Source organism: Trachurus trachurus (genome assembly GCF_905171665.1).
Source record: "Trachurus trachurus genome assembly, chromosome: 6".
NCBI lineage: Eukaryota > Metazoa > Chordata > Actinopteri > Carangiformes > Carangidae > Trachurus > Trachurus trachurus.
The window spans coordinates 2,048,166-2,071,764 of NC_139897.1; the positions used below are offsets into that span (position 1 = coordinate 2,048,166).

General features: G+C 39.6%; 1 protein-coding gene across 2 annotated transcripts in view; it reads left to right on the forward strand.

Moving 5' to 3' along the window:
• The first annotated feature begins 6,086 nt into the window (after window positions 1-6,086).
• Window positions 6,087-23,599, forward strand: part of LOC310987497 (anoctamin-1-like) — a 32,645-nt gene continuing 15,132 nt past the window's right edge. For both annotated transcript variants that reach the window (XR_014595447.1, XM_083973785.1), the window contains exons 1-10: window positions 6,087-6,429; window positions 14,640-15,008; window positions 19,246-19,344; window positions 19,692-19,843; window positions 21,092-21,146; window positions 21,422-21,470; window positions 21,653-21,708; window positions 21,905-21,943; window positions 22,332-22,396; window positions 23,100-23,234. Coding sequence is in view for 1 of the 2 variants with exons in the window: in XM_083973785.1 (XP_083829911.1) it covers window positions 6,325-6,429; window positions 14,640-15,008; window positions 19,246-19,344; window positions 19,692-19,843; window positions 21,092-21,146; window positions 21,422-21,470; window positions 21,653-21,708; window positions 21,905-21,943; window positions 22,332-22,396; window positions 23,100-23,234 (1,124 nt within the window). In the remaining variant the exon portion in view is untranslated. The remainder of the gene's footprint in view (window positions 6,430-14,639; window positions 15,009-19,245; window positions 19,345-19,691; window positions 19,844-21,091; window positions 21,147-21,421; window positions 21,471-21,652; window positions 21,709-21,904; window positions 21,944-22,331; window positions 22,397-23,099; window positions 23,235-23,599) is intronic.

The window sequence follows — 23,599 nt, forward strand, 5'->3', positions numbered from 1 at the left end:
TGTCAACCTGAAAGCGGAAGTGACGTCGACTTGTTTATTATGAGCTGCTGCTGGTCGCTGTAATGGCAGCGCGCGGCCGCAGACTGTCAGTAAAGACACGCGCTCAGCCTCCTCGTCACAGACGCGGATTTATCAATGTAACAACATCCCAACAGTTTAGAAAACAGTGTTTTGTGTTTTCATGAAAGAACTGGGGGTGTATTTCAAGTCAATATTCTCTGCTAATAACAAGAAAGCTATCAAAACTATAAATCTGTGCTCCCACTTTAATATCTTTAATTCAATTTAATTCTGGTGTATCTTACTTTTTTTTTTTATTGTAGGCCTCACTGCATGCAGGTATGGGCTTCCTGTTCTAGGTTGATGTGAAATTATCCTCTGCATAACTTTGGAGGGCATAGGCAATAGTTTGGTGATTCTAATATTTAATTAAAAAAAATCTGTGAGTGTGATAGTCATTAAAAGTTTACGCTAATGCACTTCTTCTGTTTGATTCAGTTAACTTCTGACAGTGTATAGGCCAAAAAGAAAAGATTGTGCCTGTTACAATTACATGGAGCATGTGGCAAAGAAAGAACAAAAAAACATGGATATGGATATGATCATGTACAAACACGGCCAGTAAAGCAAGATGTCAAAAGCTTGAGCGTGGCCAAGAACAGAGAGATTAGAGCACTGCAGAGAGCCTTGGCGAGGAAGAAGCCTTGATAATAGCATCGCAAAGCACTTTGGCTAAGAAGCGTATAGTGTTAGATGATCACAACAGTTTTATTCTCCGGGGGCTGCGCACAATATTTCAGGGTTATGTCCGTGTTCTCCTTTGTTTCAACTAAAGAGAGTAATTTTCCATGGAACTAATTTAGATTTCTACTTATAAAACTGGCTCAGGAAAAACACAGAAAGCCAGCCCTCATACTGTAGGTAGGGGCCCACGACGTAGCTACGTTTCAGCAACACAGCTTTCTTCAGCGTACTTATAAATCTGGCACATCTGTCTTCAGATATGAAATGAAATAACATATAAACCTAATGGCACTAATAATGACAGAAAGGAACAATATATGTTCCAGATGTTTCAGCTTTTCTTGAGGATAGAAATCTGGCTTCAGAGAAACAACAGATAAGTTAAGTGCTCTGCTGGTCACCACTCAGGAATGGGATGTAGGCCATAGTTTATGACACTGTTATCTAAAGAGGGAGAAGGGGAGAGTAAATTATGTTTGTATGTTTGTAGGACAGGATTCACACCTTAATCAGAATCAAAGTCCATTTGGATGTTATATTTATTATATAAGAGTTGTTGCTATACGGCTCTATGCGCACTTTTGCCGAAGACAAATTTCCCCTTTTCAGGACAATAAAGTTTATCTAATCTAATCTAATATCAATATATAAAGTCCTGTTGCTACAAAATTTTGATTTCGTTTGTTTTCTCCAATTTGCCTGGTGTCCGTTGGTTAATCTTTCTGGAGCTGACCAGTTGACCTATTATCTGGTTGTACATCTCTCTGACGTGATGAAAATCCGGTCTGTTTGTGAGAGGAGGGACCTTCAGTCTCTGTCTCCCGAAAAATGTAATAGTTTGATGGTGGGAAGAGCAACAAAGTGTCAGTGTTGGCTCCATATAACTCTGCATGTACTCAGGATGAACTTCTTTAATGGTTTGTGGCTGATGCCAGACCGCCTCTCAGTGTGCTCTGACCCAGTTTATTTGCTATTATGTAGGCTACTACGCTGTCTCAGGGGCATCTTTACATAGTCTGCATCTAGGATTTGTCTGCTTGTCTGCTGGATTGCGGCCGTTTTTCTTTTCTTGCTCATCAGGGTGCTGAACTGGAAAGGTGACAGCAGACTCATCATGTCACCCATTGATATGATTGTAAAATATAAGGTCGGCCGGTGTCAAACAGATTTAGTGCATTTGTATTTGAGTGATGTCTGTCACTCACTGAGACACCTTTTTTTGTTGTTGTATTATCGTTCAGGTTACACTGCAAAAACTCTAAATCTTTCCAAGAATATTTGTCTCATTTCGAGTCAAAATGTCTAATTTCTAGTCAAAACTAATCTCTTTTCACTTAAAATAAGACTCATCACCTAATAATCTACCTGTTTTTTGATAATTTTCACTTGTTTCAAACAAATTCTCACTTGAAATAAGTAGAAAAATCTGCCAGTGAAAGCAGGTTTTTTGTGCTTGTAATAAGAAAGAAAAACTTGCTCCACTATCAGATTATTTTAAGTGAAAATCTGCTTGAAAGATGTAAAAAGTGTCTAAAAACAAGCTACTTTTTATATGATGAGTCTTATTTTAAGTAGAATGAGATTGTTTTTGACTAGAAATAAGACAAATATTCTTGGTAAGATATAGAGTTTTTGCAGTGTAAATCAAAATCTGGAACCCTCTGATCCAGACAGTGTCAGTCTCTATTAACCCCTAAAATAAGATCCTTAAAATCTCCATAAAATCAAAAATAACACTGAGGCAGTCAAAGGAAAGCACTGTGCTCCACCAGGCCAGATGAAGTGGTTCTAAAGCTTGGAGACAAATACACAAAGCTGCTCTCCATCACAACTGTAAATGGTTTTAAAGATTTTTCTTAATGGTCTTTGTTTGTTGATTTAAAGTTATCTATGAACTCTATCCCTTAATAAATCATCAATGCACCATAACATCTCCCCTTCTGTTCTCTTACAGCCCATCATCATTTCCTGTACAGTCCTCAGTGTCTATACTCATCAATAAGCAAAGTTAATTATCCGGCTCCTCAAGTAGCAGCTCCATTTTTTTTTGTGTGCCAAACTGTGAAGTGGTGCATAGTTGTTTTTGTAATCAGCCTTGTTGAGAGCCTCTTCTGCGAGCCCCCCCTGAGTAAACACTCAACCACTGAAGAGCTGTCCAAAGATCACAATCAGTCAGAGCTTCATTTGATTGATCTAACATAAAGTTTAGGCCGTTTTATTGAGCAGCTGAGTTACAGTATGTGAACACAAACACCACTTCCTTCTATTTCCTGTGAGAACTGACCTTTGACCAAAACATCTTGCTCCCAGCATCGAGTCAGACACATGATCTCCCCCGGGAGCCCGTGCTCTACAAGGTCCCTGCTTTCCTTTGCTCGATTCTCTGTATATTTTTTAACTCTTAAAATCTAAAAATACACTTGAGTGCGGATGTTGCCGCTGTGTTACATAAGCTTGTGGGATTGAAGTGTCAGGAATGAGAGGTTGTACAGAAAGTTTCTGGATCTTAGCTCTCAAAAAGTAAACAATCGTGGAAGAAAGAACAGTTTCCTGGAAGGGCTTCACACAGGAAAGTCGACACAGAATTCACTTGGAGCCTCGTGTTTTGGCCAATTTTTATTATGCTTGAGGAAAAATGTCACAGGTTTTCTGAGCTCCACTTTAAAAGCCAACACTAACAGCAACGAAGTCAATTACCGAAACTGTATTTACTCTACATCCCAGAGTGTTATCTACGAAAGCAATGCGACGTGTTCCCTCAGTAAAGAAGAATGTGTCTTAGATAATGACTCTGTACATTCACTATGTAACTGATAATACAGATAATACAGCATTTTTCTGGTAAAAGAAAACAGTTCAAGAATTTCATATCGATTTAGGGTCAGGGTTCTCCGTGCCAGTTGTTCTACCAAGACCTACTCAGATTGTTCTGTTCCGGTTCCTAAAACAGTGCACACACATTGCTGCATGCTGATTTCCTTTTATGAATTACAGTAAACAACACAACGTGCAGACAAGCCACGTACATGCCACTAATACACTCCCACAGTTAAAAATAAATGGTCAGTCCAAAGCTATTCATGAATATTGGCAAACATGTTGTTCCTGGAGAGAAAGACAGTGTCATGGAGAAGACTGCATGAAACATACAGGACCAGTTTCAAAGTTTAACATAGCGGTCAGACACAGAGGTGAATACCCTCATGAACAGTTAAAAACGGATAGCTGAATATGCACAGAACTGTATATGCAGAGGCAAGAAAGCTGCAGGACCACTTCATGTTCGATTGGTCAGGGACTATGGCGACCAGCTGGAAGTCTTCTTCACAGACTTCTTCAAACTTCAAAAGAAAAAGCCCATAGTTTGTCTTTGCATCAGTTTATTATGACCTATAGTTTTAACACATGGAAGGATATCACAGTAATTATGGCAGGATCAAAGATGAAAGCAGAACATACTGTGTCATCTTCAGGTGAAGCCTGATGATGACACATTTTAATGTGTTAACAATGCAAGGCAAGGCAATTTTATTTGTATAGCCCGTTTTTACAAACAGTTTGTCTCAAAGGGCTTTACATGGCATCACAACAACATCCTCTGACCTTAGACCCTCACATCCACTGAGGAAAAACTCCATAGAAAACCCTTTTAACAGGGAAAAATTGGAGAAACCTCAGGGTGAGCAACAGAGGAGGGATCCCTCACCCAGGACGGACAGACCTGCAATAGATGTTGTTACATACATGCATAAATGCAGTAATGCAATATTATTCATGCATTAGTTCTGCACTTTATAGACATGTCTTTTTCTTTTTATTATCTACATTACATTAGTCACATTGCATATACAAGGTGACATTTGTTGTAGAAAATTATCTAATTTGGGGGTGTTGTGTAGCTCAGCAGGTTCCCCATATGCAGAGGCTATAGTCTTCGCTGCAGCCGGCCCTGTATCGAATCCCGACTCAGGTGGCCCTTTGCTGCGTGTCATCTCTCGACTATACTATCCATTATAGGTGAAAAAGCCTAAAAACAGAAAAAAAGAAAGAAAATGATCTAATTTGGGGTAAAACCAAAAAAGTTCCACACATTTTTGCATGTATGGTAAACTCATTAATTTTGGTATTAATCAATATGGTTATCAAAAATATACACAGCAGTTTGAGAAAGAGCGTCCTGCTCGAAATGTCACTTCGCAAATAAATCCTTATCAAAGGGAGTTTTATGGTGTGTGGACTCATTCATCTTCTTTGTTCCTTCTCTTTGATCCAGCATCCATCCCAACTGGACTTTTTTGATGTGCGTGTTTTTCTCACAGTTTATCAAAAATATTAACACATGTTTTCATGGTGGCAAAAATAAGCAGATTGTACCGACGGGGTGGGCTATCTACCTTTGTTACAGTGGTTACTAATGATAATGGCTTGGTGAGGTCAAGGTTCATTCTGTTGTCATAGCTACATTAATAACAATGTATGGGCAGAGATAATTGAACAAACGGCCTACTGCTACTTACACATGGGAATAAAACATGTAACATAGGCACTTATCGACCTGATAAGGACTTTGTCTTTATACTTCAACATTGTGCTTTCCATGATTCTATCATAGTTGCTTCAACCACTAGATGTCGCCTATACCAACAAATCGTACTATAGACCATAATAACTTATGGGCTTGTTTTTATAGGACAGTCAGAGTGGAGAGGGAGTCTCGGGTCAGCTGACCAGTGGCTGCTGGAGGTCCAGCAAAAGTAGCCTAGTTCTGTCCTGACTCTGGGCTGGTCCAGGTGTGATGTGGTCTACAGGAGTCCACACAGACTACTACTAGCCTACTTCCTGTTGGCTACTAGCACTGCTATTGTCTGTCATTAACTTTTTATCGATATTCATGATATTTAATCATATTTTACTGTTTCCATAAGGCATTTTTGATTCAATATTGCTTAATGCGAATAAAAACGTGTGGATGGAAACATGGTTACTGAGGCTGACGGTTTATTCATTCAGTTTGAAGCTTGATATCATGTAACATTGACCTGTGATTGGTTTGTTTAGGCATGTCTTCACTTCTCCTCCATGTCATGCATCACATCTGACCTTGCAGCGATCACCAGCCACTGGCAGAGTGAGAAAGAGCGAGGGAGGGGGAGAGATGTTGGGTGTGTATGGGGTGGTTGATCTTGTGGTGATTACAACTGAGCAGAGGCAGACTGAGGGAGGGCACCTTGTGTTTATCAGAGTTATATCGTTGTCTAAGTTTAGATCTTGGCGCACGGACCGCTTCTCAAGTAACAGGACTGCTGCAGTCTGATTCCAGCCACTCCACACTCAGACAGAAAGAGAGCTCCACTTCACTCAACTTTAAAGGCAAGACAAGAGAAGAGCGGCAAGTCAGAGGGAAATAAGTGGCGAGGCAGGGGAGGAGTTCCTTCAAACCAAACTCTGTGATATAAGGAGACGTTTCAAAGAGGAGACACAGATGTAGAGAGAGAGGAAGAGGCACAAACTGGACTATTCTGCTCCCAACTCCTGGCCACATCACTCCTATCTCTGCTCCCAAACCGCTGCAGCCGGACAATGACAGAGGAAGCAGAGGTGGAAGCCGACCTGCTTCCAGCCTCCAGGTCCACACAGCAGACGCCACATTTTCTGCGAGATGTGATCTTCCACGGCAAGTTAAAGGTGAGAGTCTGCAGCGACACTGAAATAACTGACAGAGCTATGAATGACTTCAGTCACAGTGAGGACCGTCCACACAAACCTGTTGCAGGAACTGTTTTGTGAATTGTTATAGTTAACAATGTGCAAAATCTGTAGCTCATTTTTAAGATAAGATTTAATTTCTTGTCACGTTTCAACCTCTTTAAACTCACTGGTGTGTCACAGTGAAAACAAATTATGATACACACTGAACTTTATTTAGAAAGTTCCAAAAATAACAAACATGACAGTGATATTTGGGGAAATTATCAATAATATGATTCATAAAACATGAGTTAGACCTTTCCATTAGATGGCTAAACCAGCTGATAGCAACAAAAACAAAACATGGAGTTTTCTGTCTGGGACTGGTGTGATAAACACAGAGCGTACAGTACAATCAAACAGAACAAAGTGACAGAAACACGAGTAAGGACAAACCTTCTCTGGTTTTGCCGACAGATCTTCTTCTGAAACATCTGCACACACAGATTTGATCCGAATGTGTGCGGGGCTTCATAAATGTTTTTTAGTTTTTAAACTTTTAGTTTCCTCGGCTATAGGAGAGCTGCCCAGCTGTTGGTAGATGACTGTTACATTTCTCGGAGCATTTCCTGAGCTCACAAACAACTGTCCTGGAGATTTATGAACAGAGAAATCCATCTTGTGGTGGATGTGTTTTACTGTAATACAAAAACTGGCTCCTGTTGACCGACTTGACATTAGATGCCAGTGCAGTGCAAAAAGAAGTCACTATTTTTGGCGCACATGCATGAATACACAGATATCATTGGAGTTGCTAAATATCTGAGTGTGGTCTCTGCTATTTGCACTCTCTCCAGTGCTGCAGGTGATCAGTGTCCTGTTCCTCTGACCTGAGCACTGTCTGACTGCTCAGCTATGTTTTTTTGTTTTTTTTAATTTGATTTTGAAATTCTTTATTCAGTCACATCATCACACAGTAGCAAACATTATCGACACAAACATTATCGACAAAATAGTGACTGAAAAGGCACAGGCAGAAGCATAATGCTTATATTAATACCTGTCCTACATAACAAATTAAGCTACCCAGCATTCTTACAATATAAAAAACAAACAAACTCACAATAAGACATAAGACAACAACTAACAAACAAACAAGCAAACGAACAAACTAAACTAAACCAGAGGAAAAAGAAAAAAAGAAAGAAAAAAAAACGGAACCAATAAGGTTACCAGTATTTAAATATATTGTAAATAGCAGAAAAAAAAAAGTTTCTGTCACATGTGGACTATCTGGTTTGGGGTTATTTAAACCATATTCTTACACTTTGATGAAATGTTAACTGTATACTATACACTGTTAGCATTTGTGTTCACACACTCTACTGGCTTTGACTTCCTTTGTTAGATAAAGAAAACATTATATAGTAAAATGTATATCCCATGGGTATAATAAAATACAGTAGTAATACTTATTCAGTGAGTCAGCAGAGCAGCAGAGGCTGCCGTACTCTATGGAATTGAGGAAGGACATGCTCACAAATTTTCTTTTTTGTCCCATTTAAGATATCAAAGCTTTTACCCTCAGATAACACAATAATATGAGGAAAGTTTTTTGTACTTTTGTACTGAAAATGTTCATGTAATATATCAAAAAAACACAGCGTGATTTCTGCTCTTCTTTGAAAGTCATTTTCAGTTTGGAGCAGTGGAAGGCCATCCACACACTGGGTCGGCATGTCTGAACTCAAAGTAATTATAGTGAGAAGCTTTGTTATAGAGATAACAGAACAAAATCATTTATCCTGATAACATCTATTAATCTCCGGATATTGAGCTTTATTATCACGAGATAAAAACCTAAAAAAAAAAAGGATTTTTGAGTATGTAGTACTGACTTTTAGTCCTTGTATGTGTCACTTCTAAATGTTTTTTACTTCATAGATTTCTGTTTCCCATCGATCTCCCCTCCTCCTCCCCCACCTCCTCCTCTGCTTGGAACAAAATCAGCGCTCATGTTTCAGCAGCGGCATTCAGGGGAATCCCTGCAACCAATGACACTTCTTTCAGACGCTCCCTTCAATATACATTTCTGTGATTACACACTCAAATTATTTCTCAGGTGACAATGATGTTATCTTAAGTGTGGCCTTGTTAATGTTTGCAACCTTTAGCTCCAAACTGAAACTGAGACAAGGACCAGAATATTTAAAATCAAGTACCTCTGGCACACACAAGGAACAGCTGGAGCCTGACCTTTACATAATATTTTACACACGCACACGCACATCCAGAATTCACAGAACTCCCCACCGAGGAGTAAAGACCCGGAAAAATGGGGCAGTGTGCCAAACATGAACTGCTTTCACACACAACGAGCCAGCCAACAACTGACAGACGGCTGCATCGCTGCATCTGGAGCCAGAGCTCTGTTTGTTTAAACTCCAGCTTGACCAAGTCAGGGATGTGTGTCTGTTACTCTACTGCGCTAAACTGGCTTCCCCAGTTCTACTCATTAAAATAATAAAGGTGCAGTCTGTAGATGAGAATTTAGCAGTTGGTTCACAAGCATTTAAAGATCCACTCAGCTTTGACAGCCACTACCTTATGAATAACATCAATTTAATACAATTCACACTTCAAGATTTACCTTTCAATGCTAATCTTCAGTCCAGTCCACCAGGTGCATGAGGGGCCTCGGGCCCTTGTGCAGGAGGTCTGGTCCTACTTTCATAGCTACTCCCTTAACCCCATCCCATGATGACTGTCACAATGTTTTAAAGCAGTGGTTCTCAACTGGTGGGTCGGGACCCAAAAGTGGGTCCTCCTCAGTTTCATTCATGTGCTCTGAAATGCACTTTGCTCAATAAAGAGCAAAATGAGTTTGGGATGACCATGGGAAAATGTGGGTCCCAGAGTGAGACTAGTTGAGAACCCCTGTTTTAAAGTATACACTACAATTACACAACTAATTAGAGATAAAAGTTATCTAATACCAGTTTCATGCTACATCATGATAGACATGCCTGACAATTTACATTACTCTTTCAGTTGTACTAATAGTTATTACCACTGTGGTTAATTTGACCCACATACAGTATGGCTCTGAACAGTATCGACTATCAACAGTCTCTCCAGTACATGTGTGGGTTTTTGATGCGTTTGTCAACACATGGCTGAAGGCAGTGGCAGGACAAATTTTCTTCTTTTAAAAAACTTTTTTCCACTAAAATAAATGGATACAAATAGATGTTTTAAGTGAATAAGCTGATTGACTCCTTTTACATTACCAGACGAGTTTGCCTTTCAGTTCAAAGAGATGTTACACACAGAGGGAAGAGAGGAAAAGTGCGCTGTAATTGCTCAGCCTCTGTGTGTGATCTGGCTGGGAAATGTGGTTTTAAAACTGTTTTCTCTGAAAGCAATGTAGTGGTCTAACAGCCCCGTGCTGAGCAGGTGACAGGTCTGCTGTGACTGTGGCATGCAGCAGGCATGTTTTATTGCTTTTTTAAAAAACAATACTGTGATATTTTTTCTGTTGCAGTTTTGTGCAATAATGTTCTTAAAATATTTCTACCGCCTTGTTTCAAATTATACCATGACAAATTTTTGGACACCATTTATAAAATAGGCATTGGATAAGTTAAAAGTTATCATGGTCATATTCTATTAAAAAGGGCAAATGCTTTAATAAGAATTGACTTTATTCATTTTTTATTTAATTCCTACTGTTGGCAGGATTATCAGTGATCTACAATGTGGCCCTGATAACTGATCGACCAGCATGCAGTTGATTCTCTTTGTCTCTGCCCAACTCACCTGGGGGAAAACTGCAGATCCTTTGATTTGGAATAACTCATTTCAAAGAAAACCTCACTCTCGTGATTATTTTTGACTGGTTTATACTAGCCGACCGTTCTGTGACGGGTGTAACAGGTGGACTTCATGGAGACTACTGATAGTGCTGCAGCAGGAGCCAGGGGAGCTCTCAGAAAAGGTAAGCTACATCTGGTAAAACACTGTAACACTTAAAAGAGAATGATTTATGTTGCTTCCGATCCTTTTTCATAAATATGGTCTGCATATGTGGCAAACAGTAAAGTTAGCAAGCCTGCAGCCTAGACCACAGCCTGGTGGCTGTAAACTAATGTTATATATAGTGCAGAAAGGGGAGCGGAGCCCACTACACCCTCTAAAAGACCAGTTGACCTCATAAATTCCTCCAGCGTTCTCTGGCTCAGTTTTTAACCTAGAGTGAAAATAGAGTGTAAACTAGAAGATCTAAGGTACAAAATATGCCATGCTAGGTTGTTGGTAATAACATGCATTTTTGGCATATAATATGAACATGGTTTTCCAATGTTTTGATTTGATTTTTATTTGTCTCAAACAAGCACATCAAAAGACAAACAATCTATGTAACAAGAAACAAAACAATAATGATACTGTGCAAGTTTGAGAAGGGGCTGAAGGAAGCAAAGCTTATCAAGTTCAGCCCCCCCTTACATTGTGATGGGTTAGGGTTAATGTTATGTTAAGTTATGTCATACATCTGTAGTTCCATACAATTCATAAGATTAAAAACATATAGCTTTAATATGAAATAAGACCATGATTATAAATAAAAAGAGTAAAATTAGCTGTCAAGTTCTTTATAGCTGTCCAAGAGTGTATGTTTGTACTTACTTTTAAATTGTTTTAAGTTATTGCACAATTTTATATCCTCATCTAGTCTATTCCACATTTTTACACCACAAAAATAGATGCTAAAACTTTTCAGGGTAGAATGGATGGTAGATTGTTTAAAGTTACAGTTCCCTCTTAAATCATATATGCTTTCTCTGACCATAAACATTTTTTGGATGTTTATTGGTAGCAACCTATTCCAGGCTTTAAACAAAATCTGACCTGTTTTGAATTTGACTAGGTCCTCAAATCTTAAAATACCCGATTTTAAAAACAACGGATTTGTATGATCAAGGTACCCAGCATGATGAACCATCCTTATGACTCTTTTTTGTAAAATGCAAATCTTTTGTAAAGTGCTTTTATATGTGTTTCCCCATGCCTCAACACAGTAAGATAAGTACGGATCAATGAGTGCAATGTTGTCATATATATCAGACTATTCCTGAATACTGGGCGGGACAAGGAAAATATCAGCAGGTTTTTATATCCTCATCAAATTCACCTTCAATTCACACCACCTTTTTACCGTCTTTTACTGAAATCATCAGATGTCATTCAGTGTTAACAAAGCTTGGAAGCCAGTTTGAAATCGTATCAATTATTTTAAAGTTGTATTATTGATTTTTATGCATGCCTCGGACAGACATCGTTTTACAAAGCACAAAATAGAATAATACATGCAAACCAGAAGTTAAGGTGAATAACTTAAAGCAGAAGTAAGCGATCCGGTCGTTTTGGCTAATGCTGCGTTCCAGGCAGGCTTTTGAAACCGTAAATTACAGCTTCATGTCACAACTTACGATTTTGTAGCGTTCCAGGCAACCCACTCGTGTTTTTCCGACCTGTTTTACCAGTGAAAGTCACTATAACGGCCACTCGTAACTTCCGACCCGTGAACCGACTTCACAGGTCGGAAAAACACGAGTTACGGGTTGCCTTGAACGCACCATAACAGTCCTCGTCCCTACGTCACCACATTCACGCGCATCCCTTGGCTGCACACACAGCCTTGCATGCCGTTCTCTCTCCTCATTGGATAAAAACTGTAGGATACGAGAAAGGTTTTCTCCTCGGCTCAGAGCAGAGCAGAGTGACTGACAGACCCGTGTTTCAGACCAAACACTCTATGTAAGTGATTGCTGTCGGAAGATATAACTATTTAAGACTTATATTAACACAAATATATCGCTTACTTCTGCTTTAAGCAATGATACGAGAAACATATTTATTTATGCTTATAATGGTAAAATCAGAGTGCGGACCACTATGAACTACAGTTTTGCTGCTGTTCCGAAGCTGATTCCCATATTGTGACATTTTATTTTCCCAAAGGTTATTTGAAATGAACAGGAGCAATTGGCTGATAAAGGGTGAAGGCTGGGTGATCTCGACAAGTCATATAAAGACAAACAATCACAGACTCACATTCATTCCCACGGACAATTTAGAGTCACCAATCAACGTTGTGTGCATGGGTTTGGACTGTGTGGAGGAAGCTGCAGAAATCTGAGAGAACCCACACAGGCCTCAGGCCACCATATAAACTAAACAAAATAATAACATGCCCAACACATTCATATTAAGTGACCAGTACTCAGTTTTATTTATTATAACCTTATCCTTGGTACATTTTGCCTGTAAGGATGTGAAACAAATCCTAAACTACATTCAAGATGAAAAGTCTATTCTTGAAAAGTCAAAACTTTGCTAACCTAGAAAGGTAAACTGAGCACAAAAAAAAAAAAAAAAGGGTATAATGCTGTTACTGTAATGTGTGCTTCCTTTTCTTCTTGCAGCTTACCACTGTGAACACTGGATGGATCGACAACAGTTGAGAAAATTGCATCAGAAAATTGCATGAGATATCTTCAGTTTTACCAGTTACTCAAATTCTATTTGTAAGTTATAGTCCGTCCTGCTACAGTGATTCACTATATTGTCCTCTGATGAACAAAGTGAGACAAGCCTGTTTAGGACGGCTCGCACCAGAATGTGTCTGTTAAAGCAATCTGCAATCACCATTGTCAGAGTTATTGTCAAGCTCACAAACCCATTACCATTCTGTTCAAAATGAATGTATTTTATTAAGTGTCACTGTATATTGCACAAACTTTTAATAAATTTCATTTATAGCATAGTGTCCTTGTTTTTATTTTTCTAATTTATTTTCTCATTGACATTAGATACACAGGTAATTTGTTTGAGAGTTGTTGGTTTATTTTATTGGTCATTGTAATTGTGGACATTTCAAGCGTACAACCCTAATTCATATAAATGACAACACTTAGTTTGTTTATGTACACTTTATTAGGTTGTTAGAAAATATAGGGGTCTTAAAAGCAAAGGCCCTGTCTCCTTAGTTTTTTTTTTAAACTAAGACCTTGTAATAACCTTTTCTTAGGTAGAGATCAGCCTGGCCTTTACAGTTATAACAATAATTTTTAAATCATTCCTAAAATAACTGGGCAGGCAGGCAGCATACCTATAGGGTGATGTGAAAACATTTATCGTATTGATTATATTGTTGGCTTCAAAACACAAATCCTGATCAAAGATTAATCAAAGACTTTTGAACTTGATGTAATTTGTCAAACCAATGATTTCCATGATTTGTCTTTTCATGTGGGGTCCAAAGTGACCTCAGATGGTCTGAGGTGTTTTATTTGAGTCAGATTGTCATTGAGGCCTGCTACTTTTCTTTAGGTCTGATTAGTAGATAGGGTTGTGTGTCATCAGCGTAGCAGTGAAACTGTACATTGTATTTGCAAGGGATGTCGCAGAGAGTGAGTATATTATGAAAAATAGAATTGAACCCAGGATTGAGCCTTGAGGGACACCATGGAGGGGGTAAGCAGTGGATGAGACTAAGCCAGCCATTGGCACAGATAAACATTAGATAGATAGAAAAAAATGTTTTCAGTTCTAGAGCAGCTGATGTGATGCAGTTCAATCAACTCTGAGTATGTTCACAGTTAACTGCATACATTAGGAATATAAAAAAAATATGACAGCAACCTCAGATTCTGACCTTTTTATAATATTGGTTAGAGCAGTTTCAGACGATCTGATCTGCAGCCTATATTCAAATACTCACTTTTTTGTTTCACATTCAGTTGCAGAATATTCAAGTATTTTCAGCTGCACTACTGTACTCTTTACTAAGAAACATCACATTATCAACAGCACAGTTTAAAGCCATGATAAGACTTAACATTCAATGATAGTCCTGCAGACTAATAATCACGTTAAAAAAGTAGCTTGTTTTTAGACACTTTTTACTTCTTTCAAGCATATTTTCATTTGAAATAATCTGATAGTGGGACAAGATAGTGGAAAGAGATAGTTTTGACCAGAAATGAGACATTTTGACAAGAAATAAGACAGATATTCTTGGAAAGATTTAGATTTTTGCAGTGTAGAGAGCATCTGAAATCAACAAATACTTCTTCCTCTATTGTGAGTGACTAAACCCTAAACCCTTTCTCCCCCTTTGTCTGTCCCCATGTACACACCATCAGCTGCTGAAAGCTCTGAGCCCAGAGGAAAACACCCGCTGCCGCCACGGCCTCTATTTCCAGGACGGCCAGCGGCGTGTGGACTACGTCCTCACCTACCACATGAAGAAGCCAGGAGGGAGCCGCTCCTGTCGACAGTCAACACACCTGCTGATGGACAATGCTTTAGCCCGCAGCCTACGGCGCGTCCCCCACAACATGGCACGTGGGCCGAGACATTCTTTGCCCCAGCCATCGTCACCGGTGGTTGACATGGAGCTGGGATCTATGGGGGAACATTTAAATGGCCAGGAGGATCACAAGGCGTTCAGGAGGGAGGAGTTTGAGGGGAAACTGAGAGACATGGGGCTGGAGCTCGAGAAGGATGAAGACGTGAGTTTACATCCATTTATGTGGTCACACAGGGCCATAAACCCTCTATGCAGTTGTTTAGGGCAACAGTCACATGATCAGAAAGGTCCCAACCAGGGTTCAGTTCAATCCATTTAAAGAGAACTATGCAGGATTTGTAGCTTAAAGGGATAGTTCACCCAAATTCAAATTTCACTCATTATCTACTGACCCTCATGTCAACTAAGAGCTGTGAGGATTTTCAGAGTCCTCCATTCCTTCTCTGAGTTACGGGGGGGGGGGGGGGGGTCCGCACAGCAGTATTTGTCCATATAATGGTTGTCAATGGATACCAACTTTCTTCGTCCAAAAAGACACACCAAAAAACATCCAAATACCTCCATGCTGCTCGTCTGTAGTGTCCCTCTTGTATTGAAGCCCCGACATGAGAAATGGTTCCGCCGGTCAGTGCAAATCACGCGAGATTTGCATGGACACAGGAAGAGCAGGTTAACTGTCTCTCAGGAACTGAGACACTGGGAGTTTCCGCTACAAACAAGCTTGAAATATAGACTTATTGAATTTTTTTTCGGAACAATTTCTCATGTCGGGGCTTCAATACAAGACGGACATTACAGACGAGCTGTGTGGAGGTATTTGGATGTTTTTTGGTGTGTCTTTTTGGACGAAGAAAGTTGGTATCCATTGACAACCATTATATGGACAAATACTGCTGCGCGGACCCCCCCGTAACTCAGAGAAGGCTGAAAATTCTCACAGCTCTTAGTTGACATGAGGGTGAGTAGATAATGAGTGAAATTTGAATTTTGGGTGAACTATCACTTTAACTATGCTACATTTGGAAATGAATTAAACAGGACAGGAGTAATTGTGATGGTTTAATAAATGGCGAGGGAGAATGGAGGCTCTCTGCCTTCCACTTGTTACTGTGTCTCTTGACTGAAAAACAACTTTGCAAGATCGGGGCGCCCCGGTGTCCCAGCTCTGGTCTCTGCACATGGCGACACAAGCCCTAATCTCTTGTTTATGACAGGTAAGACTAGCTCCACAAGTATACACGTTGTAACGTTATGTATCCTCTATTAGTTGACTGGCCGACTTCCTTGTAAACAAATGCACATGGCCAAGAGGGTTAGCATAACAGTGGAAAAGCGACCAGCCTTGCATAGTTTCTCTTTAACAAATTTATGTGTGTGTGTGTGTCTGTTTCAGTTTTAAGCAGTGTGTGTGATTTGGTGTTTGCACTTGGAACAAAATCTTGTTTAGGGCCACCAAGATCCTAGGGCCGGCCCTGCTGTCTATTCTGTTTGCGAACGTGACACACATCAACGTAATGAAGTAGGAAACACTCTGTTGAAGAGCCAGAGGATGCATTTTTCCCAGTTAGAGTTTTTACTCACACACCCATTTCCCCAGGAGTAAGAAGCAATATGACACTCAGGTGCACTGAAAAGGTGGATGCAAGAAATGTAAAATGCAAAAAAAGGTAACACTTTATGTGATGCTTATAACACATTATAACCATACTTATAATGAGTTATAATGCAGTTATAGCACTGTATAACTATAGTTATAAACACTCATAAATGATCATGATGCTTTATAACAATAATCATCAGGTCAGGTCAGGTATTATAATACGTTATAATTGTTAGTAACTCTCTGACAATGCCCACATCGATAATACGTTATAAATATAGTTATAATGTGTTATAATTGGCTTATGAACGTGTATAACTATCATTATAAACACTCATAAAATATAATATGGCTTTATAACAATAAGCACAACACATTATAGAGCTTGACCTTGATCTTATAAGCCATTATAAAATGCTCTATAATGTGTTATACTTATTGTTATAAAGCCTTATGATAATTTATGAGTGTTTATAATGATAGTTATACATGTTTATAAGCCAATTATATCACATTACAACTATATTTATAATGCATTATCAATTATTGCATTATCAATGTTGTTAGTGAGTTACTAACATATTATAATACCTGACCTTGTATGTCATGATAAAATGCTTTATAGTGTGTTGTGATTATTGTTATAAAGCATTATGATCATTTACGAGTGTTTATAACTATAGTCATACAGTGCTATAACTGCATTATAACTCATTATAAGTATGGTTATAATGCGCTATATAGATAGGCGTCAAATAAAGTGTTACCCAAAAAGATATATATGCAATCCGCCTCAACCACTAATTTTAGATTACAAAAGTGTTTTGTGAGGTCACTGTGACCTAGACCTCTCTCACCACCAAAATATACTCAGTTTGTCTTTTGAGTCCTAGTGAATATTTGGGCCAATTTGATGTGATTCCCTTGAGGTGAATATGAATATTGGTGCCTAACTTTCTCTAAATTGAGATGTGTCCACGAGACTGGGACAGACAACCAGAAAACAATCTGGCTCTGGCTCAAGTTGGACAGCAACAGTGTAAAACTTCCTGTCAGTGCCTGGAGTGGCACGTGACATATGTCAACTCAATCTTACATGCACATTGATATGCCCATAGTGCTCTCATTCAATGCCCTGCTATGCTGACCAAGCTATGCTTATGAAAAAAAATTCTAATGAGTTAGTTGATCATTCACATAATTATCAAGGATATACACTGTACACTCTGCTTGATATTATTTTGAATTGAATGTGACTAGGTTGATGATCCTGTAGTTAGGGTTCAGGGCTGTAGCTCACTCTTTTATCCCTAAACTTAAGCTCTGGTGTGTCTGATTTAACAGAGCCGTTCTGGACAGGTCTGTAGGGAATTTGTGGCTATGACAGCCCTGCTACCACACCATAATGACCTTTGCTTTATTTGACTCGCTTTAAAAAGTAAACAGCTGGATCTGTTGGAATTTAACTAAAGGAAATTAGGAGGTGTCCACTTTCTCCAGGGTTGCGCCTAAGATATATCTGTGCATCAGTCATGTAGAAATGAAAACTGATATTCTGTCAATGTACATGTCCTGATGCCGACATATAAATAGAAAATATGACTCTCTACAGCAGTGACTTGAAATGATTGATCACATAGAAGGCACTACTGAAACAGGATGCAAAGGCAAATGTGAACTCCCACTATGTGAACAAGTTTTATATATACGTACGTGTATAATGACACAATTGTTAAATTGTGGCCACAAGCTTTGATGCATCCTAGGCAGAGCTAGGTGCAGCATGGACATTAAAAATACTTTTAAATTGTATTAAACTGAGGTCATGCTATTTGTAGCTAAGATGGCTTGTGGAGGGACAGTCTGCACAGCTCATTCATTTTTATTAGTCCTTTCAATCTTGTAACTGCTAGTGCTGAACATGCTGCAGCAGGAGTTTCTGCCACACACAGAGTGGCAGCAGTGTAATGATGTAAGGGATATTTTCTTGGCACACTTTGGGCTCCTTAGTACCAACTGATCATTGTTGAAATGCCACCACTTAGTAGAGGGTTTTGCTGACCACGTCCATATCTTTATGACTGCAGTGTTCCATCCTCTCACAGCACTCCAAATGGTTCCTGGAACATGACAATGACTTCACTGGACTGAAAGCAGTCACCGGATCTCGGTCCAGTAGGCCACCTGTTGGATGTGGTGCAATAGGGGATTTGTATCATGGATGTGCAGCAACAGTTTGACGTGTCATGTCATTCTGGACAAAACCCTTTGAGAAAATTTTCCAGCATCTTGTCAAATCCAAACTCAGAGGCAGTTCTGAAGCCCAAAGGGTTTACTCTGGTACTAGGAAGATGTACCTGATAAAGCCAGTGAGAGTGGCTCTCTGACAGCACCAAAAGAAACATTGTTACTTCAGCATTTATACAAAAACTATTCACCATAAAAGGTTGTACATGTAAGTGAAGTCTCATTTTAAAGCAGAAGTAAGCAGAATGTTTGTGTTAATATAAGTCTTAAATAGTTATATCTTCCGACAGCAATCACTTCTATAGAGTGTTTGGTCTGAAACACGGGTCTGTCAGTCACTCTGCTCTGCTGTAAGCCGAGGAGAAAACTTTCCTTGTATCCTACAACCTTTATCCAATGAGGAGAGAGAACGGCATAAAGGGGCGGTCCTCTCTGTGAGTGCAGCCAAGGGATGCGTGTGAATGTGGTGACGTAGGGACGAGGGCGGGGACTGCTAACTCCATCGGCTGACAAGAAGTTAGCCAAAACCACCGGATCGCTTACTTCTGCTTTAATGCATTTTATGTATGTATATGTTATATATGTGTCTTAGGCCAAGATTCCTGGGTTGGGCTTTGTGAAGATTCATGCTCCCTGGGGCGTTCTCTGTCGAGAGGCTGAATTCATGAAGTTAAAGATGCCTACCAAGAAGGTGAGAACAATGTATCTGTCCATCATCTGACTTTGTTATATATGTAGGTATGCTGTGTTTGTCCAAAACACTCTACTCATTCTAGTGACTTTAAATACATTTCCCAGTGGTGCTCACTCAAGTTTCTTTTTAAATCATGATTAGGGCCGCGACTCTGCAGCCGTTTATCTCCACTGAAAACATTACTTACTTCACATAGTTTCATCTCCCCACCTGGACACATGATTTTATAGCACTGCCCTATACCTCATGATGGACTGACTGACCTGGTGTTCCTAATACAGTGTCGGGTTAATATATAAAGTAACCTTGATTCATGTGTGTGTGTGTTTTGTGGGGACTTGTAGGTGTATGAAGTGAAGCAGTTGAGCGGTGTTGTGGGAAAGATCAGTTCTCTGGTCAGTAAAGTTCTGGAGCCTCTCCACCCTCACGTTGAGGAACATCAACCAAAGAACATCAAACATTTGTCACACACTTTCTCCAGGGAAAAACAACACCTGTAAGTAAAACTTTTCCTCTTTGATTAACAAAAGGTGGTAACATGGTTGTTAAGTTAACAGATCCCAGCTGACATAGGGCGAGGGCAGGGTACACCCTGGACTGCATCTACTAATTACAGAATTTATCTGGAATAAGCGCCCACCCAGGCTACAGGATTTTTTTTTTCAATGCCCTAAGTCACTGGTTGGTATGGCGTTACCTAATTTCCAGTCTTACTACTGGATGTCTAATTTAAGAGCCTTACAGTATTGGATCAATCCCACCATCATGCACCCCTCTCCTGAACAGCTTAATTTGGAAAGTGTGACATGTCAGCCAACTTCACTAGCCGCTCCCTCACATTCCCCCCCTCCCCTGTCCAATTCCAGGCCACATAGACAAAAACCACAGTCACGTCTTCTCTGAAAATGTGGAAACAGTTTAGGAAACATTTTAAGTTTATATTCCTCCCTACTGTATATCAAACCCAGTCCATGCCAGTCATCTTTATCAACCATTGGATTTAACGCCTTCTCAAAACCTGGTGTGAAACCATTTACTCTTTTTGAACAGAGATTTTCAATCTACAGCTTTGCTTGTAAAATTAAAGCAGAAGTAAGTGATATATTTGTGTAAATATAAGTCTTAAATAGTTATATCTTCCGACAGCAATCACTTACATAGAGTGTTTGGACCAAAACACGGGTCTCCCAGTCCCTCTGCTCTGCTCTGAGCCGAGGAGAAAACATTTCTCGTATCCTACAGTTCTTATCCAATGAGGAGAGAGAACAGCATGCAGGGCTGTGTGCGCAGCCAAGGGATGCCGTGAATGTGGTGACGTAGGAACGAGGACTGTTATGGTGCGTTCAAGGCAACTCTTAACTCCTGTTTTTCCGACCTGTGTGTTGTACCAGTTCGATCTGGTACGAGTTCACGGGTCGGAAGTTACGAGTGGCCGTTATAGTGACTTTTAACAGGTAAAACAGGTCGGAAAAACACGAGTGGGTTGCCTGGAACGCTACAAAGTCGTAAGTTGTGACTTGAAGCTGTAATTTACGATTTCAAAAGCCTGCCTGGAACGCAGCATTAGCGAAAACGACCGGATCGCTTACTTCTGCTTTAACCAGAATTACCTACTAGATTTTTTCAATTCTTTTACAAAAATCTGTGTCATCAATCATAGACTATCATACGACAGTAAGGGGACTGAACAGTGGCAACAAACATTAACTAATGTGTGTGCTTTTGTGTTTTTGTGAATGAACAGATTTGACCTCTCAGACAAAGATAACTTCTTTGACAGTAAAACCAGGAGTTCAATAGTAAGTCTGCTGAAGCTTCAGCACCAACATACACAATGAGCCCTGTTATGTAGAGCACTGGCATCATTCACTTCATTCAGTCATCCAACAAATACATGCATATATTGTAACAATGGATAGTATAATGTTGTGCAGATATTGTAGGGGGTTTATCCCATTCCTATAATTATTTTAAATCGAGCATTTGCTTTTTTGACATTCTATTTATTTTATGTAAAAAGAAAAATCAGTTTTTCTTTATTAAAATCAGTTCTTGTGTGTTTCATCCCCTTCAGGTTTTTGAAGTCCTAAAAAGAACAAAATGCAAGGCCAAGTTTAGCATGGGTGAGTGGAACAGGTGGCAGCTGGGTGCAGGTTTACTTTCTTTCATTTTATGACTTAATTTTTTAGTCAGGTTTGTACTCATCTTTTTCATAGGAAAAACATTGTGTATGAATCTGTAGCAGAATAAATCACATTAACTGCAGAACCTATATAAACACCAGAATCTCCATTTTCCTGGGCAGGTATTACAAGTCTCCTTGGTAGTGGCGTCTACACAGCAGCTTACCCTCTTCATGACGTGAGTAGTATCAAATACCGTTATGATAGGGGATACTAACAGAACGTTCATAGACTTAAGTTGTGAACCTGGCATCAGTTAGGTAAACTGGTGCCAGCACAAAACTTTGATGACCTTGATCCTTTTCAAAATAAGGAAATCCTGACCTGCAGTCTCCAGCCGTGGTGTGTGACTACTGTTGTCTCTCTAATTACAGGGAGATATCAATGAAAGAGCGGAGCCCAATGATAGAAAGGTAAGACAGTTGCTGTATGTTCATGTTTTGCATCCCCACACAAGGACCACAAAATAATCTGCCACCACTCCAGCTTTAAAGTTTGAACAAAAGCAGCTTGAGTCTGCTAATTATGTCTGTTTATTTAACGTCTTTTTTCAAGGGGATTATCAGCTGTTGTAGGTGCCCTATAAATGTTTTCTTTTTCAGCATGAGATGAATCCTCCATGAGCACAGATCCACACTGTCTCTTTTTCAATTCTGTTTGTTTTGATGCAGATCTAATCATATAGGTTACTGTTAAGAAAACAGGGAAAGGAACTCTGCTCAATGAGAAATATGTCAATAGAAAGGCATGAGGCATCTAGTTATAGTAATGACACTAAATATTATTGATTATATTCTTCAGCTTCTGTATGAGGAGTGGGCAAACTATAGTGTCTTCTACAAGTACCAGCCCATCGGGCTTGTGCGGTAAGTATTATTTTATTTTCTTCTTTAGTGTGTCTGTGTCCTTAGTGATTTAAAGTAATGATCTGAAGAAGCAGATAACCTGAGATTTATAAACCTTTATTATGACAATTACAAAACATGCAGTAATTGTCTAAACAGTGTCTAAAACAACATGGCCACACCCCTGGACTGTTTTCACCTCACCTTTCCTGTAGCCTGACTCTCGCCAGACCCTTGTAGTTCCGCAAAGCTACGCTGAGCTCCACACAAGGGTCTGGGACTGCTCCATAGGCGATTCATTTCAGAAGGCGGGGCCTTGTAAAAAAATCTTGTATGTGATTGGATAAACCACTTGTCCGTTATCTTGAATGACGTGCTACTTCAGCCACTCACTGCGAGCCGCCATTGTTGTTTGACTCAAACAGTCGCTTCAGCGCTACGTCACACCTCAGAAAGTCCCGCCCGGCGATCCTGATTGGTTCATTATTTTTTGCTCCGGGGAAGAAGTTTGCATTGGCCTCGAGTCCAGACCCTTGTGTGAAGCTGAGCGTAGCGCCTCTGGTGGAGCTTTGCGGAACTACAAGGGTCTGGCGAGAGCCAGGCTACCTTTCCTGTGGTATTTTAATAAACCTCTGCAAGTAAATTAGTATAACTCAAAAGTCCTGAGAGCAAGTTGTTAGATTTATGTGAAACATCAGAATGATTTTTTGTGTGTATCGTTCAGGAAGTATTTTGGGGAGAAGATCGGTCTGTACTTCGCCTGGTTGGGCCTTTATACCCAGATGCTGATTCCCGCCTCTCTGGTTGGGGTGATCGTCTTTCTGTATGGATGTGCAACAGTCGATGACAACATACCAAGGTAAACACACACATGCATAGGCAACTTGATTGTCATCATGTTTTATTTGTTCTTTATTTTGCCGTTTTTTGTGACATTATTTCTTAAAGGTTAGACCACTCTTTTAATAAAGTTAAATATTAGGACTCCATAATGGAAACAAATTAAGTTATCTAATCAATTTGTTAAATTAAACATACAATGAGATTTGAATATTATCAAACTATCAAAGTGGATAAAGAAATGAAAAAAGATAGAGGGAAGGAGGGAAGAACAAACTCCAGAGGGAGAAACACAGGAAAGGTTTGATGAATGAGTTGAGAAAGGAGGGCCTCCTCTTCTTCCTCTACCTGCTTCTCATCACCCACAGGATATTATGACACCAG